Source organism: Apium graveolens, unplaced genomic scaffold, assembly GCF_009905375.1.
Source record: "Apium graveolens cultivar Ventura unplaced genomic scaffold, ASM990537v1 ctg7441, whole genome shotgun sequence".
In the NCBI taxonomy this organism is placed as follows: Eukaryota; Viridiplantae; Streptophyta; class Magnoliopsida; order Apiales; family Apiaceae; genus Apium; species Apium graveolens.
This window is the reverse complement of record NW_027420328.1, coordinates 29,180-46,316: the sequence shown is the minus strand read 5'-3', so window position 1 is coordinate 46,316 and position 17,137 is coordinate 29,180. Positions and strand designations below refer to the sequence as shown.

General features: G+C 34.7%; 1 protein-coding gene and 1 pseudogene across 10 annotated transcripts; one reads left to right on the top strand and one right to left on the bottom strand.

Annotated features, from left to right (window-relative positions):
• The first annotated feature begins 2,100 nt into the window (after positions 1 to 2,100).
• Positions 2,101 to 6,096, top strand: LOC141704127 (amino acid transporter AVT6C-like). Of its 10 annotated transcripts, none has more exons than XM_074507449.1 (10): positions 2,101 to 2,365; positions 2,439 to 2,487; positions 2,864 to 3,013; positions 3,112 to 3,189; positions 3,494 to 3,522; positions 3,712 to 3,860; positions 3,989 to 4,168; positions 4,256 to 4,976; positions 5,229 to 5,422; positions 5,866 to 5,995. In XM_074507449.1, exons 3-8 carry the CDS (start codon positions 2,981 to 2,983, stop codon positions 4,444 to 4,446), a joined length of 660 nt encoding a protein of 219 aa, XP_074363550.1. In that variant the 5' UTR covers positions 2,101 to 2,365; positions 2,439 to 2,487; positions 2,864 to 2,980; the 3' UTR covers positions 4,447 to 4,976; positions 5,229 to 5,422; positions 5,866 to 5,995. The 10 variants fall into 10 exon arrangements, with proteins under 10 accessions (XP_074363550.1, XP_074363545.1, XP_074363547.1 ...); XM_074507444.1 differs by having other exon boundaries at positions 3,965 to 4,168; positions 5,866 to 5,994; XM_074507446.1 differs by having other exon boundaries at positions 2,806 to 3,013; positions 3,965 to 4,168; positions 5,866 to 5,994.
• Positions 6,097 to 11,882: 5,786 nt separating this feature from the next.
• On the bottom strand, positions 11,883 to 16,282 carry LOC141704129 (transmembrane E3 ubiquitin-protein ligase FLY1-like; annotated as a pseudogene).
• Between the last annotated feature and the right edge of the window lie 855 nt (positions 16,283 to 17,137).

Below are 17,137 nucleotides of genomic sequence, written 5' to 3'. Positions count from 1 at the left end.
ACCATTTAGTACAATATATTTAACCAACTTGAAAGGCATGAAGAAATTTAAAAAAGGAAATATTTACTTTCTACTCTTTTTTGGATAATAACCTTGTAACTAATTTTTTGACATTAACTTAAACACGGTATATTAATATACATATTAAAAAAATTACGATGAGTAATGAGAAGAACTCCCTTCATCCAGTTTTTCCTTTTCATTAATCAGAATTCATATTTTATTCAATCAAACAAAAAAGGGTGATAATTGTGCTAATATAAAATTGAGACAATGATATTCACGCTCTATTTATCATAATTATTGGATCGGACAAATCATTTGGGATAAGAAAAAAATAGTAGAAATGGACAACAAGACTAAAATGGACCGAGTGTATATACCATTACAAAAAAAGTATAGTTCGGTGTAACAAGTAAAATGGTCTAATATATGAAATTTACCAAATTCGATTCTCTAAGACATTAGACTTTTTTTACTTAGATTATATTCAAGAATATCGAATATCCTAGAGTTATATCACTATCTTCAATGGAAGATCAAGAACATAGGTATTCTACATAGTACTCATATTAATATACGACGTTCTTTTACTTTTTCCAAACTTTCTAATATTCTTTTAAATTGTAAGAACGATAACTACAATTTTATAAACTTGCAGGAACTTTGTGGAATCATGATTTAAAGAAAAGTCTACAGAACATAGGATTTCATGTTCAATTGTTAGGTTCAAATCACATATATTTGAGAGGTGAAGTTGTCTCTTGGTGAAGAAAAAAATGGTCAAAGGTAAAGAATAATGATTTTAAATTTTCCTTATTTAGTTTGAAAGAGTATCGACAAGACTTGTTTTTTATCCTAAATTTCTAACAACTATTGTGTTCCTCCCATGTTAAGTTGTTCACTCATGGGTGTAAATTTATTAATGTGTTCTATTATGTTAGAATTAGGTGTGTAGATCTATTAAAGTATTTTGTTGTTCGTTTATGAAGATGTTATTGGTATTTCATGTTCATCAAGGGCATGGGTGTAGATTGATCATCAAGGTACTCTGTTAACGAGAATGTCCTATTGTTGAGGCTCTTTAAGCATATATTTCTATTTACTACTAAGAAGTAGGCACCCAAAAAATCTTCTAAAAATATTCAAAATACTACCCTGCTACTCTAAACAAACAAAATAAAGATATGTTTACACAAAATCCGAACCACAAGATCAAAATCAAATCAACCGTAATCAGTAGGACTCTCTAGTTCTCTCACTAAGCAGGGATTTCTTTTGAAATTCCTACAATTTATATGTATGTATTATATGAGTAAAATTTTATGAAGACCATGTTTTTCTTGGAGACCACGGAGACCACTTATGTTTTGATAACTAAAATCTTGCATAAACATTATAAAATGTAATATTTTACGAATTATGTTCTACAAAGATCATTATTTTATTCAAAATATTGAATATCATACATGTACTTGCATGTAGAACATTACAAAATGTGTTATCCTACGAAACATGTTTAGTTTGCAAAAAAAATTGTTTAGATTGCAGAATATACACATTATACTTATTAAACTTAAATGATATTCAATAATTTTAATAAATTAGTGATATTCATAAGCATACTTCAGAAAATAATATATTTCATAGGGTTTTGATTGCAGAACATAGGTGGTCTCCGTGGTCTACAACAAAAATGTGGTGACTCATATATATATATATGCATTTTTTCAAATTGAAATAATCCTTAAAATGAAAACTAGAAAATAACTTTTAAAATTTGTATTAAGCTTTCTTTATTTTTAACACTAACATTTTACTAGTTCACACAATAACTTTCCTAATTTTAAAATTTAGCCCTCCACGTTAGTAGGGACCCACCACTACTAGAAATAGTGTCTACGACATCACCCTTTTAACATCGGTTAGAAATTTCACTGATGTTAAAAGCAGTTTTAACATCGGTCGCTTCAAAACCGATGTTAAAGGTATTGTCAGACATCGGTATCTTAACTAACCGATGTTTATAATCGTTTTTTTAAAAAAAAAAAGGTCCGCTTGTTTCTTTCCCCCATTAATACACCAAAAAATTCCCGGCTTAACCAAAAATTTTATTCTCAGTTTTTCCGGTGCCCCCTCCCTCTCTCATTCTCTCTTCTCTTTTCTCTCCTCTCTCTCACTGTCTCATCTCTCTTCTCTCAGTCTCTCTTCTCCCTCATCTCTCACTGCCTCTCTTCTCAATCACTCTCTCTAAACCTAATTATACCCCTATTTGTACTAACCTTTAATTAAACGTGATTAATTCCTAAATCGAGCTCGATTGGTGCTAAATAATCTTGAAAGAAGTTGGGTCTACTCAATTTATGTGAGAAAAGTAAGTTTATTTCGAATTTATTTTCAAATTTTATGTTTTTATTTTAATAAAGCTTTGTTTACAGGTCTTTGGAGCTTTGTTAGTGTTAAAAGAAATTGGGTTTGCTTGATTAGGTAAGATTAACTTCTAATCTACTCGATTAAAAGTTGGTGTATGTATTGTTAATCTTGAAAGAAGTTGGGTTTACAGATCTTTATAAGCTATACTGGTGGCCTTGTTATTGTTACTGCTAGACACGTGTTGTATTGATATTAATTTTTTAGAATTTCATGTTGAATCGGAATTTTTGGAGGAAAGCCTATTCAAATTAGAATTTACTGTTGTCATTTCGTACTCGCATAAATGATTTTATTTGTGTAGCTTATAGCTGAAGATTACATTGATGTTCTAACATTAGTGGGGGAATGCTGTGTTTTTCGGTGGCTGTGCAGGGTCCCAAATATTATATTTTCTTAATGATTTGAACTGTTATTTTATCCATGTCTTCAGAGTGCAGCACGTGTGTTGGTTCCTGCTGAATTTGGGGATCATGGGATTAAAGGAATCATACTGGCTGCTAATTATGCCAGAGAAAATAAAGTTCCATATCTTGGGATCTTCTTAGGAATGCAGATTTCTGTTATTGATTTTGCTCGATCTGTAAGTTAGAGTTTAATTTATAGATTTATTTATGTAGAACGTTCACTGAAAGATAATATACACTTAAGATTAACTGCATTGCTTCATGCATCTTGTAGGTGTTGGGTCTAGAAAAGCCAAACAGTTCAAAATTTGATGCTCGGACACTAGATCATGTTGTAATTTTTATGCCAGAGGTACATGCCCGTTCATGATAATACTTGACGGTTATGACATCGACAGATGCCTTTTACATTCCTGAGCTCTAAATGCATCACTGCAAAGCTATATGTTATTAGTCGCGGTTAATTAGTGCCACAGGATATCTTGCATGTTCCAACTAATTAAATGTATAAGAATGTAACAACTAAAAAGTTGATTGATGCTGGTCTGGATTGCGGAGCATGCCCATAATATATGTATATAAGACTGGACAAGAGAAATAATGCTTGTCCAGGTATTGGATGGTTCTGACGATATGTTGGTTCGACATCTTATCAGGGAAGAAGTGCTAAAATGGCAAGGCAAAGGTTTGAACATTTTGTAGGAATCAACTTACTTTAAGCTAACCTTGCACGTGTTATATTCACAGAGTCTATTTACTCATCAAGAATCATGTATCTGGAAATTCCTACCGTTCATTAGAGTTTACATTACCTATTTATGGCACCTGAGTGTGTGTATAAATGTCTAATAACATTTTAATGTGTTGTTTACAGGGGATGTATTATCAGGAAACCAGCCGGACAGACCAGTTCACTTGGGAGTACTGCAAGAATGGTTTGGCATCCACTGGTGGAACACTCGAGCTTTCGCTCTTTTGTTTACTCTAATATTCATTTCACTACCACTAGTTTTGTTCCGTCGAGTAGGTCAATACAAATAATCAATGTAGACCTCTCTCGTACATACATTAGCTATGTTCTAGTTTAGTGATCCCTGTATCCGTGTTCTTTGTTTTTTGTTTTAAAGAATCATTAAGGTTTTGTTCAGCAGTATCAGTTCTGTTAGCATTGGTGTTTGTGGGGATATGCTCAGGAATGGCAATCTCAGCACTCTTAGAAGGCAAAACAAATACACCAAAGCTCATACCTCAGTTGGACAATCGAGCCTCCTTCTTTAACCTCTTCGCTTCATCTCCAGTCACCGTCACTACATTCACTTTTCACTTCAATGGTTAGTTACAACTAATAGAAACAAGTACTCTTATAAATGACACTAATTTTCTGAGGAAATTACTTATGAAAATGTTTTTAATTTCAGTTCATATTATTGGAGGGGCGCTTAGGGAAGCATCAGATATGACCTCAGTTGTTCGAATTTCTCTAGTACTTTGCTCAGGAATCTACTTTACCATTGGGATCTTCGGATACCTGTTGTTTGGGGATTCCATTATGGCAGACATACTTGTAAATTTTGATCAGGGTTGCCAGAAGTTAAAGCTACCCTTGTGATATGTCCTCTTGTTGTTGTGATTTAATGGGTAAATGAGATTGATCGATTTAACTTAAGAGGTAGCAACAAGGTGCTAGTGTGTCATGGAGGCAACAGAGGCAAAACCCTTCATGAATTCTCAGATTATGATTTTGTTATTACTACATATTCTATTGTTGAAGCTGAGTAGAGGAAAAATGTTATGCCAGCTAAACATAAGTGCATTTGGTGTGGAAAGTTATTATTTTATGAACATAAGATATCTATTCACCTGAAATATTTTGGCGGTCTAAATGCTATTAGAACTAATAAGCAGTCGAAACAGAAGAAGGGTAAGAATCCTGAACTAAACAGATCAGAGAAAGGCAAGGGTGTTGAGTCGGTGGATGAAGGAAAGGAGGAGTCTTCAAAGAAAGGGAAGCATTACAACAAGGATAAGACTTTTGGAGCTGGTTCTTCTACCAACAAGTCGGAAGGAGTTGAATATGGATCCTGTAACGGCAAATCTACTTTACACTCCGTGAAATGGGATCGTATTATACTGGAAGAGGTGAGTAGGTGGTTACTGTTAGAAATTATTTCATACTTGGCTGGTCTGATTTCTTATCTCATGTGTGTGGATATGTACATATTTAATTCATCTTTCTCACGGTTACTCTTTTTTGCATCTCTTTGAATCCAGATGATGTAGAATAAATTAGGAGCTGCTCTAATCATTTTTTTTGTCCAAATTTAAGCTTATAAGTGTATTTTTTCTGGTCAAGAGTGTCACCAAATTTCTTACTTATAGCTGCTACTACAGCAGGAAGCATCCATTGGGATGACTTTTGTTCGGATGGGATTTTTCACAACAAATTGTATGTTTGATAAATTCCTGAATCGGCTACTGGTGATACCCCTTTCTACTCTAGCAGGACTATCCAGAAGTGTTATTGATTATTTGTTTTGTCAGGAGCCACATTCCAAATTACCGGATTTTTTAGTGTTCATAATAAGGTAAGTTTCATATATTGCTTCGCTACACTATTATTTATATATTTTTGTAATTGAGATGAAAGGCTCTACAAACATATTCTGATGTGACACGACCCTGGCTAATTTGGTAAAGTTGTTTTAGATAGATTCTCTTCTTCTCACTCTAGCAGCTACAACCAAGCCTTAATCAGTGATTTTTTTCTTATCTTGAAAGCTCTTTGAATTACCCTATTTCGAATTATTGATTTAGTTGAGCTGAGAGCAATGGTTCCTAATCAAGGTCCAGGACACCCTACTTTAGTCATTATCCGAGCTGTTGAGCAAATTATGAGAGAGAATTTATTCAACTGTAAAAGTTTTAAAGCAATAGCGGCTAGAGATAACTTTTTAATTTCAGCTTTGTGCTAAATATTCGGTTGTATTGCTTTTAGACTGATTATTAACTCATATTGCTCTGCGACTAGAGAACACAAAGGCAAGATCTATGAAGTCATTGACAAAGCTAGAGCTTTTGTGGAAGTTGTACGTGATGCTACGAACTTTGCTTCAGCTGATACTATTTATGGTTTCGCAGCATTTCCATCTGGGGAGAATTGCTTGGGGAATGCGCCTTTAGTGAGCTAGATAGGTTAGGAATGTAATTGTAAGTAGATAGTTTTTGATGTTGATGTAGATGTAGATATAGAAATATGTTGTTTGAATGCTGATATATAAGTTTTTTGGTATATATTTGTTCTCTTTTAAGATTATTTTTTATTGATATAGCTTTTAATTATTAAATGGGTTATTCTAATTGAGAGCTTTGTTTCTGTATTCAATGGGTTATCCTCATTGAGAAACTTTGGAGGTAATTCTCCAATTTAAAGTTGTATGCTTGGAATCACTTACCTTGTAGTCTGGTGGATCAATTATCATGTAATCCGATGGATTATCGTCCTTGGTGGATAAGAGGGTAAGCCAAGGCTATACCTATACCTAAATTCAAGTGAGACATGTAATAATCGGAAATACCTAAAATCGTCCTTGCACGTGTTATATTCACAGAGTCTATTTACTCATCAAGAATCATGTATCTGGAAATTCCTACCATTCATTAGAGTTTACATTACCTATTTATGGCACCTTAGTGTGTGTATAAATGTCTAATAACATTTAATTGTGTTGTTTACAGGGGATGTATTATTAGGAAACCAGCCGGACATACCAGTTCACTTGGGAGTACTGCAAGAATGGTTTGGCATCCACTGGTGGAACACTCGAGCTTTCGCTCTTTTGTTCACTCTAAAATTCAAGTGAGACATGTAATAATGGGAAATACCTAAAATCCCAATAACATATGTAGGCCTTGGTTCATTGTGACTAGGCCTTATTGTTTGGTATTTTCAGACCGAGTTGGAGTCATAGTTAGATTTGGAGTCGATTCGGGAGTTTTTGTATTAAACTTGGATTAAATAAAATTAAATTAAAAATATGATATTTTTATAACCATACAAATTAATGAGCATGTTCAATTTTTAATTAAATTAATTTAATATCTAAATAATTAAAACAATAAAATTAGTTGTTGACCTCTAATTGAAGATGAAACAAAATTGAGTAATGAATTCATTGCTAAACTCTATTTCAATACGTCATTTTTATGTTAAGATTTTAGCGACACCAATGATTTAACCAATGTAAAAGTTTTACTTAATTCATTTCAGTTAATACTTTTTTCAGTTGGTAGTTCTACTCAAAATTTTGTTGTAATACAACCTCTATTTTTTTATATAACGCTTTAATTTTTGCACATATTTCAATCCGCTTATTTAGAAATATAATTTTTTAAATTGTTTTTGTGAATTAAAATACTTATCTATTTTTATTCACAGAAAGAAAATTGTGCAAATAAACTTTATCTGCCTAGTTAAAAAACAATGAAATGTGTGTAAAAGTTAAAGCGTCATATAAAAAGGGCGTAATGATTTAGCTCAATGCCAGTTATCATGTGAAAATTCCTTAGTATAAAAAACTAATAAGTTTACATAAGTTCATAAAGAGTTTTTTACAGTTAAGCATCGTGCGTGCATGAGTTCGTCACTATGTGAGTTATCATCAAGAAGCACTTAAATTTTACTTTATTGTATTTGACTGGTTAACTACATATCACAACCGGCGTTTCTTCAACACTTTACATCCTCCGCTCTTCTATTTTTTAAGTATGCAATACAACATTTTACATTCATTCAATCAATTATACAAACATGAGCAAGTTAGCTAGGCTACAGCTAATTTGTAATCCGCATCCTTCAGAGTTTCTCGATTGATTGTTTTCTCTATTGTATCAAGTTACACATGGACGGATTTAAGGTGGGCATGGGTGGCCATAGTCCCCTCAAAACCTCTTCATGAGCTTACAATGTTCCAAATTATGTATAAAAATTGATTAGATAGTGTATTTCGTCCTCCCATAAATTTATGATCCCCATATAAATTCACAAATCTTGGAGCATCTCCAACAATGGATTGCCAAAATAGTTGTTAACCTTGTCAAATCATCATGGATATTAATATTTTATTTTCACTCAATTTCATATTAACTTGGCAACATTGTACTCCAATAGTTAGTAACATTTGTAGTCCCTAAATTAAATTATAAATAACTCAAAAACTAAAAAAAAGTATTATTAATATACACATTTTATACTTATATATATAGGATCTTACTCCACTGAGAACCTGTTTTATTGTGAAATATGAGATTCAATCATAACCACTGATTCTTATATATTATTTAATACTTTACCACACATTAATTTTTTAATATTTAAATATTTTATCACCCTATTCTTTCAAATTCCACCACCTGCCGCCTCCAACCACCGCCGACCTCCATTTTAGGCGACCAACATTTCCGGCGACCACCAATAATCATCACCGTCAAATATAATATCACTTACAACCAGAGAATGAAAAATCACCAAAATAAGAAATCACCATCATAATAGCAGAAATCACTCTATCTGACCACCGGTAAACAGAAAATCACCGTCGGAGAAAAAAATCACCACAATTGATCACTTCCTCTACCCACCAGATCCGGCCACTAACTCCATCATTAACTCCAATCACCAATATCATTACCAAAACCACCAAATTTAATTAAAGAACACCACATTTAAAAAAAATTATCACAATATCACTACCACGAGCATATATACAAACCACCAATTACATAAGAATCGCCAAATACAAGCCAAAATCACCACAATTAAATTAAAATGACTAATACACAACAAAGAAAATGCAATTTTGTGATAAATTATATCCGTACATGATAAAAGGCTAGTGGAATTTTTGTGATCAAAAATATAAATCGGAGGCTATGTATATCTTTGTAGTCGTTAATTTTTAAGTGAAAGACGTCGGCGGCGATGAGGATGGAGGTGGAGGTAGGGGATGAAGATGGAGAGAGAGAGAGAGGGGAGGGGGAAGGTGAGAGAGAGAGATGAAAGTCCGAAAATGAGTGATGGAGCGGCGACGGCATCGGGTGGTAGAGGTGGAGAGAGAGAGAGAGAGCAAAGGTTGGGGTTGTGTTGATGAGAGGGACTGATAAAGAAATTTTTGGGTTGGAACAATAATTGTGTGGTGGGGATTAAAAGAAATTTATAAAAAATTTAAAATAGAGGGCTGAGATAGTTCTCATATCTCACGTTTCTCATTTGACCAACTCCCTATATATATATATATATATAGGGAATTGCTCAAATGAGAACCTCTATTTTGGTGAGATATGAGATCTAATCTCGGCCCTTAATTTTTATTAATTTTTTATAATCTAAACCACACATTTCTTATCCCTTCTTCCTTCCTGCCAATTTCATCTCCTCCGTTTCTCTCACCTCTCACCTGCCACAAATCATTCACACACACTTATATACATACATAATATATCCACCTTCTACACTCTTCTCTCTCCACCGCCCCCACCCTCCGCCACCCGCCGTCGCAGCCGCCTCATCAAACTTCCACCATTTCTTTTCACCTCCGCCACCACCATCCACCATTGCCGCCTGACCTCCTCTACATCTTTTACAATACACATCACATACCTCTTTTTAAACTCCAACTCATCAACTCTCTACACTGCTTGTTTTCTTTCCCACCGGAACATTCACCGTCGATGCCGGAATCTCAATCCTTAACAACCACTTCAGTTTCAAAATCACTGATGACGGAGATTTACATGGCCTCCTCTATACCCCCATTGTAAAAAATTCGTTCAACCTGTACATATTTAATTTATCACAACTTTTGTTTTTGTGTTATGCAACATCTCTGTAGTTTTAATTAGTTAATTAGAGTTTGTGATGATTGTTGGGATTGATTGAGGTCGTCTAATGATTTTTCGGTTGTGTGATTCGATTTTGGTGCTTATAGTTTATTCGTTGGTGATTTAAATTTAAATATGGTGGTCGGAGTTTATGAAAGGAGCTGGTAGCCGGATCTGGTGGACATAAATAGTTGTCAGATGTCGTAATTTTAGGTTGTCGAAGGCGATTTTTTATATTCTGGATTTGATTTTTCAATTTTTATGTGGTGATTTTTTATTTTCCGGAGGTGATTTTTGATTTGACAGTGGTGATTTTGTATTTGACGATGGTGATTTTCCGGTGGCTGCCGGGTGGTGGTGGTGGCGGTGGCGGTCGGCGACGGTGGTGGCCGAAAATGGTGGTTGGAGGTAGTGGTAAGCAGAAAGAAGATATGGAAGAGGTGATAGTTAGAGATGATGAAATATAAAAGGAGGTGATAATTAGATCTAGTAATTTTTGTGATGATATTGGTGATCATAGTCGATGAACGGAGTTGGTGGCCGGATCTGGTGGATAAAAGTGGTGACCAGTTGTGATGATTTTTTTTCTCCGATGTTGATTTGTTATTTACAGGTGCCCGGAGGGGTGATTTTTATGTTTCCGACGGTGATCTCTTATTTTGACAGCGGTGATTATATGTTTGACAGTGGTGATTTTCTGGAGGTCGCCGGAGGTAGTGGTTGCCGGAAATGGTGATGTCCGACGATTGGAGGCGGCGGTGGTTGGCTAGTTTAGAAAGAAGATGGGGGATGTGATAGTTGGTGAAGATGATGTTGAGATTTAAAATGAGTGGTGTAGATTAAAAGTAGTTTTAAATTTTGTGTGGTGTAAATTAGATCTCATATCTCATTTTAAAATGAGTTCTCATTTGAGTAAGACCCTATATATATATATATATAATTGGAACAATGTAAGCTCGTGGGGAGGTTTTGAGGGGACCATGGCCACCCCATTCCCCCTAAAATTCGTCCCTGTGTAGTTTTATACAATAGAGACAATGATCAATTCGGGAACTGTGAAGGATGCTGAGTACAGGCTAGCTGAGCTAACTTGCCCATGTTTATATAATTGAATGGATGTAAAAAAATGTTTGTATTGGATACTTAAAATGCAGAAGAACTGAAGATGTAGAATGTTAAAAAATAGTAAAATTGCAAGTAAAATTTGAACTCAAGTAATTTTATACATTGGAGGGCTTTTTGATGGATAACTCACCCAAATGCATGTAAACTTTTTATATTTTTACGGTTAAGAATTTTCACTTGGTAAACGCAATTGAGCTAAAGTATATTGTACTCATCAATCAAAATTTTCAAAACGACCAACTTAAAAAAAATATTTCGTCAAATATTAATAAAGTATTTAGTATTTACTGATCAGAAGTCCATGTCAGCTACATTCTCCACATCATCCACTCACCATTCTCCTGGATCACTCATCCATCCTCTTGTCTTGCCTTTGGACCGATTAGGACCACCTTCATTTCTGGTATCCTTATAATTTTTGTTTTATCCTTGTTGTTGGAAAATTTCTGTCTTGGTGCTTATCATAAACTTTGTTCAACCTATTGAGACATGAATGAAATGTTAATAGAGATGTGCTTATTTTTGTTCAACACTTGTGGTCTTGTCCGCATTTCTTAGATTTTGTCTATTAATCATCATGGTAAAAGAGCTACTAATGCAGCACATTTCCTAAGTTTCTTTTGAGTTTTTTTTAGTGCACTTTTTGCTTCTTTTTCATTCCTTGAAAGTATGAAGATGGAGAGAGAGAGGAGGGGGAAGGAGAGAGATATAAAAGTCCGGCGATGAGTGATGGAGCGGCAGCGGCGTCAGGTGGTGGTGGTGGTGGAGGTGGAGGTGGAGAGAGAGTGCACGGGTTGGGGTGGTGTCGATGAGAGGGAGTGATAAAAAACTGTTGGATTGGAGCAATAATTGTGTGGTAAGGATTAAAAAAAATTATAAAAAAATTAAAATAAAGGACTGAGATTAGATCTCATATCTCAATATAATTAGGCATCTCATTTGAGTAACTATATATATATATAGATTAGATAATTTGATGTGCCCCGGATATATTCACAAACCTTACACATTTTGAGGTTTTATACACATAAATTCACAGTATGGTTCTTGCGAATCCATAATGTCTCAAAAAAATTTGGCTTCAAAAGTCATGTTCTATATTTTGGCCTTCCAAAAAAAAATTCTGGTTCCGGCCCTTAGCTACACTGGTGGAAGTCGCCGCCTGCAGGTTGGGCAATCCATCTTTATATCCATCCACTTAAGTAAGCAATGTGAATGGAAGACATGTTCACATGGCGTTACCTGTACATATAGGTTCGGACAACGTTAGTTACATAGCCTTAAACTTCAAGCTGAAAGCTGTCCAAAAGTACCATGCAAAAATCTGGATGTTGAGTGAAATCAATGGGCGTCATGCAAATGACACAGTCACTGGCATGATTTACATCCTGATCCGGCCGTTATGGTAATTATATTTTAGTGGAAACATCTGCATGAGGATCTATGAAAGAAAAAGATCAAAGTTAGGATATGATTTTCATAATTTGATGAAAAAAATTGTGAAGCCAAGGTTTACAGAAGACAAAAGTTGCAAGCAACAATGAAAAAAAGCATTATACAGACAGGACTCGTGAATAAAGCAATTGATCTTTTCTGGAAACTGCTATTTATAATGATCAAGTGAACCAGCAACTAAATTGACACAATACTACACTCTAAAAAACATATCACGATTCCCTGCCTAAATGTTGAACAACATATTACGATTTACATCAAGGTTTTTTGAAAAACACAAGCGATTTAGAGTGATGTTTGATCACATCTATGTGAGAAATCCTAAGTATGAAATTGATTGTGCGGTTCCTCATTTATTTAAGAATCCTTTAAGCATTACAATTATTGCAGCTCCTTAGAATATTGGTTGGCACTCTCTTTACAACAATATACAGGGATTAGGCATTCTCTACCTTGATTTTATATAAAAATAACAGGGAAGAGTTACATAAACTAATTAACAAAATAGAGAAGGGTTGCACGAACTAATATATTGTGAAAAGTTACATCAAACATGCCAAAAAATGAAGAATCGACATCCAAGATAGTGCTGCAGTAAAAGAATATTTGCTTGCAACCCAGCAAAACCCACCAAATAGAGGCACCAACTCCTTTCAGGCTTAATGTGCATGAAGTTGCGGGGACATCCAAAGATATATAAAGGAATTGCAAGCCGAGTTACACTCATTCCAATAATGTAACTAGGCTGTAGTGGCTTTCTTGGGTCACGAAAAACATTTGTGGCAATCTGAGGTATCCAGTAGGAGTGCACAACCAGAGTAATAACTGGAAGGAATTTAGGGAACTCGTACGTGATCAGAATACCTCCCAGAAGGATACCACCTGAAAACGTAAACCATAAAGATGTGTGAGTGTGAAGTAGCACTACTTCCCTACTAAGAATAAATATCCATAACTTTTAGGTTAATATAATTGATACTAATGCTAATAAGTTGAAACATTTATTCCACAAAAAAGTTATACGCCATCAAATGTTTTTATCAGAAATCTTAATTTACAAGTACACAAATGCTTTTCTTTCAAATACAGAAGAAGAGGATAGCTTAGGATTGCAACTGTTCTGGAGCAGAACTGGCAACTGTATATATCCTCTCAAAAGATTCATGATTATGTTTTCTGGTATACTATTATCTTCTGTTACTAGAATGAACCTTACATATACTGCCAAACACTACAACAGCACAACGTTGCACAAGCTCATGCAATAAAATGATCATAATCTTAGCATTTCATGTAGGAATGTCAGAACAGGTAATCCAAGTAACAAAGATACATGTTAAATTGGGGAAGCAATTCAAAATTTAAAATTAAAAAAAGGTATCATCCTATACAGAGTGGCCCGAGATTCAGGTATAAGTGCATTCATAGTGATAAATGTTCAATGTGAATCTCAAGTTATGAATTTCAAAGGTATGCATACAGGACAGAAATTCATTACAAACAGCTAAGCAAAAGTTTTACTCAGAGAAATAAATACAAAGAACTGAAAGTTCACGCCTCGCTTCCACAAAAAATCTCAACTCACAAAAAGAGAAGACAACAAACTTGAAGAATGCGGCAGTGGCAAATGCGTTATACAATTGTTCTGCATACATGAAGAAGTGACAATTATGGAGAACACAAGTAGTGAGAAATAGTTTTTTAAAATAATAAAATTTGGTCAATGCCAAAGACAGAGAATAAGTTTTATTCTAATTACCAACTGTGATTCCTGCAGTCAGATGTAAAAGACAAAGGTATGCATCCATGATAGGTTGTTGTCCAATTGTGAAACTTGAAACTTTGACAGCTCCCTGACAGTAGGATGGAATATCCGTCAGCTAGTATATAACAAAACTGCAGATATCCATAAAATAAGAACGGTACAAGTGTCTCAAAATAACAAAACTGTAGTAGCTGATCAGTGGCACAAATTGAGAATCCTGCAGAAGAAACAAATAGGATCAAGATGGAACCCTTACAGATTGCGTGTTGCTATGTTTCCTTTGCTGAATTAACAGGAGAACTTGAAGGAGAGAGATCTAATATATGGCAGACGGTTAAGGAAAATCAACCATTCTCAATCTATCAATACATAATGTTTTCCAGATCTCATTGATATAGTCCCAAGTTCTACAGCTTATCACGGTCCTGCTGCTGCATATGATATGCCAGTGTGCCACAAGTAACAGGGTAAATTACGTGAGAAGGAACCATACAATGGCAAATAACATTACTATTAATTTGTGATAACAATTACTGATATGAGATACTTTAATCAACAATTTACTATCAAGTATCATATGGCCAAAACAACATTCAATTCAAATTGTTATGATAATTACCGAGTAATATGGATTGGAGATATTGTAATCATCTTTGTATCCAGATTCTCCAGATTTTTCTCTGCAGTATAATTATACATATATCAGTACTGAACACACTATAAGATTTAAAACTGGAGTCACGGGTGCAAATCATATCAGTACGGGTAGGCTACTGCTCGAAGTAATCGTAAGGGCCATATATAATCCCCTTCTATTTTGATTGTTGCACCCCACACTTTATGTTCATCTTCAAACACCTTATAGAATATAACCATCCCCTACCGATCGAAAAATGGAAACTAAATATGAGTTCTTTTTAAGGAGAAAAATGACAAAAACGAGCCACATCAAGATTAAATCAACAATAGCATAATACAAACATCCTAATTAGGCTAAACATGCAAGATGATAATGTAAACTGAAGTAAACAAGTATGTTGCCTACCCCATAGAAGAACACTATAAAACATTAAACAATTACAGATGAAATCACTAGGCAAAAACTTCTGCCACAAAATCAAGCGAGGGAATAAGGACGAAAATCATAACAAGAAAAGCTTGACATCTAATCCAGTAAACAAAACACACAAAGTTTGTCAAACTGAATCACAAGGTATAGGAGTTGATGCAGGCTTTTACGGAAACTCAACATAAAGAGCCAAACAGCAGAGCAGTAATTAATAGTGATCAGAACACAAGAAGAAAAAAGGAAAGGCTCTTATATTTTCACTTAACAGGTGAGGCCCAAGTAAGGATCTAAATATTCTAACTTAAAGAACCTAAAGTTTTGTGCAATATATTCAAATCATAGTAGTCCTCGGTTCTGCCTTCCAATCAGCAGAAACCAATCCACTAGGCGATCTAGCCAATCATATTCAAAGCAACGTAGATTTGTTGAAGGTTTTCAGAAGTAACAATCCTTGTTGAAAGTGGTAGCTTGGTTTGCAAAGGTCAATAAGTCTGCTTCTCTATGGCAGATTCCTCCTAAAGGTTAAGAATGGAGTCATGGACGTTGAAATACAAAACCATCTCTATCTTGTAACACCATAAACCTGGCTTGATCTTGTAAAGAGAAACAGCAGGCTATTAACCGGGATCTCATATCAACCCCTTTTCGTTAAGAATAATTTTTATAGTCTGAAAGTTGACATTTTTCATTCTCACAATTCAAATAACTTAACTATTGATAATACTTCTTCAAGTGAATAGCATTCCAAGCATTTTTGATGGGTGTACCATCGAGCATAGACAGTCGGTAGGTTCCTGGCGCGACGAGCCCTGTTACTTGATAAGGTCCTTCCCATGGGGCTTTGAACTTTCTCGTGATGGTGGGTTGTGAAGCCGCCGACTCTCGAAGGACTAGATCCCCAACCAAAAACTGTTTAACTTTTACTTTCTTGTTGAAATAAGCTATTGTGCGCGCTTGCTGTTGGAGTACTGTCTTCGATGCCTCATCCCTAACTTCTTCCATAAGAACATTGTGAAGTTGGATTCCTTCTGGTGAGGCTTCAACATCAAAATACTCGACCCTTGATGAGTTAAGAAACATTTTGACGGGTAAAATTGCTTCCAAGCCAAAAGCCATCTTAAAAGGGGATATGTCCGTCGCACTTCTAGGGGTCATTTTGTAAGACCAGGGCACATTCGGCAACTCATAGACCCACGGTCTTGGTAATTCATCGACCCTTTTCTTAAGTCCTTGTAAGATTATGCGTTAGACACTTCAACTTGTCTGTTAGCCTGGGGTTATGCCACCGAGGATTTGATGTGTTTAATCTTGATTTGTGAAAGTGTTTTGGTGAACTTTTCTCCTACAAATTGAGTTCCATTATCAGTTACCACAATTCTTGAGACCCCAAACCTGAATATAATGAACTCCATAAGAAACTCGATCATCTCCTTCTCTCGGATTTTGGCTAATGGTCTTGCCTCGATCCATTTTGTTACGTAGTCAACAGCCACTAAGATGTATTATGCCTGGTTTTTGGACTTCGGGAAGGGACCCACGATGTCTATACCTCATTGGTAGAAGAGATATGGGTTGACAACCTGGATCATTTCCACCGAGGGCTGATGAGATACCGCTCCATATATTATTCTATTGTTCTACGGTTCATGGAGTTACCGACTTAAAATTTGTGTGTTCTTTGTTGGAGAATGTTTTGTTTAGATTTTATACTTTATGAAAGGGAAAAAATCAAAAAAATAAGCCACCCCACCAAAGTAAAATTTTTTAAATCTTAATTTTTTAAATCTTAATGTGTACATAAAAGGTTTGGTTATTTTTGCTCCTACATATATATTAATAATTTTCTTTAACTTGTTTCATTTTTATTTTATTCAAAATTATAGTTTTGAAAATATTGTTAAATAAATTTGTAATCATTTACAAATCAAATATTATATAATATTGATATGTAAATTATATAGCCTTTCTTTTATATTTTCATATATTTTTTGAATATTAGATTAGAGGTTT

Coding starts and splice junctions, on each gene's coding strand:
- LOC141704127 (XM_074507440.1), top strand. CDS start 4,629: ATGCCAGCTAAACATAAGTGCATTTGGTGTGGAAAGTTATTATTTTAT. Junction 4,977..5,216: donor ATCGTATTATACTGGAAGAG/GTGAGTAGGTGG, acceptor TCTTACTTATAG/CTGCTACTACAGCAGGAAGC. Junction 5,423..5,865: donor TTTTTAGTGTTCATAATAAG/GTAAGTTTCATA, acceptor CTCTGCGACTAG/AGAACACAAAGGCAAGATCT.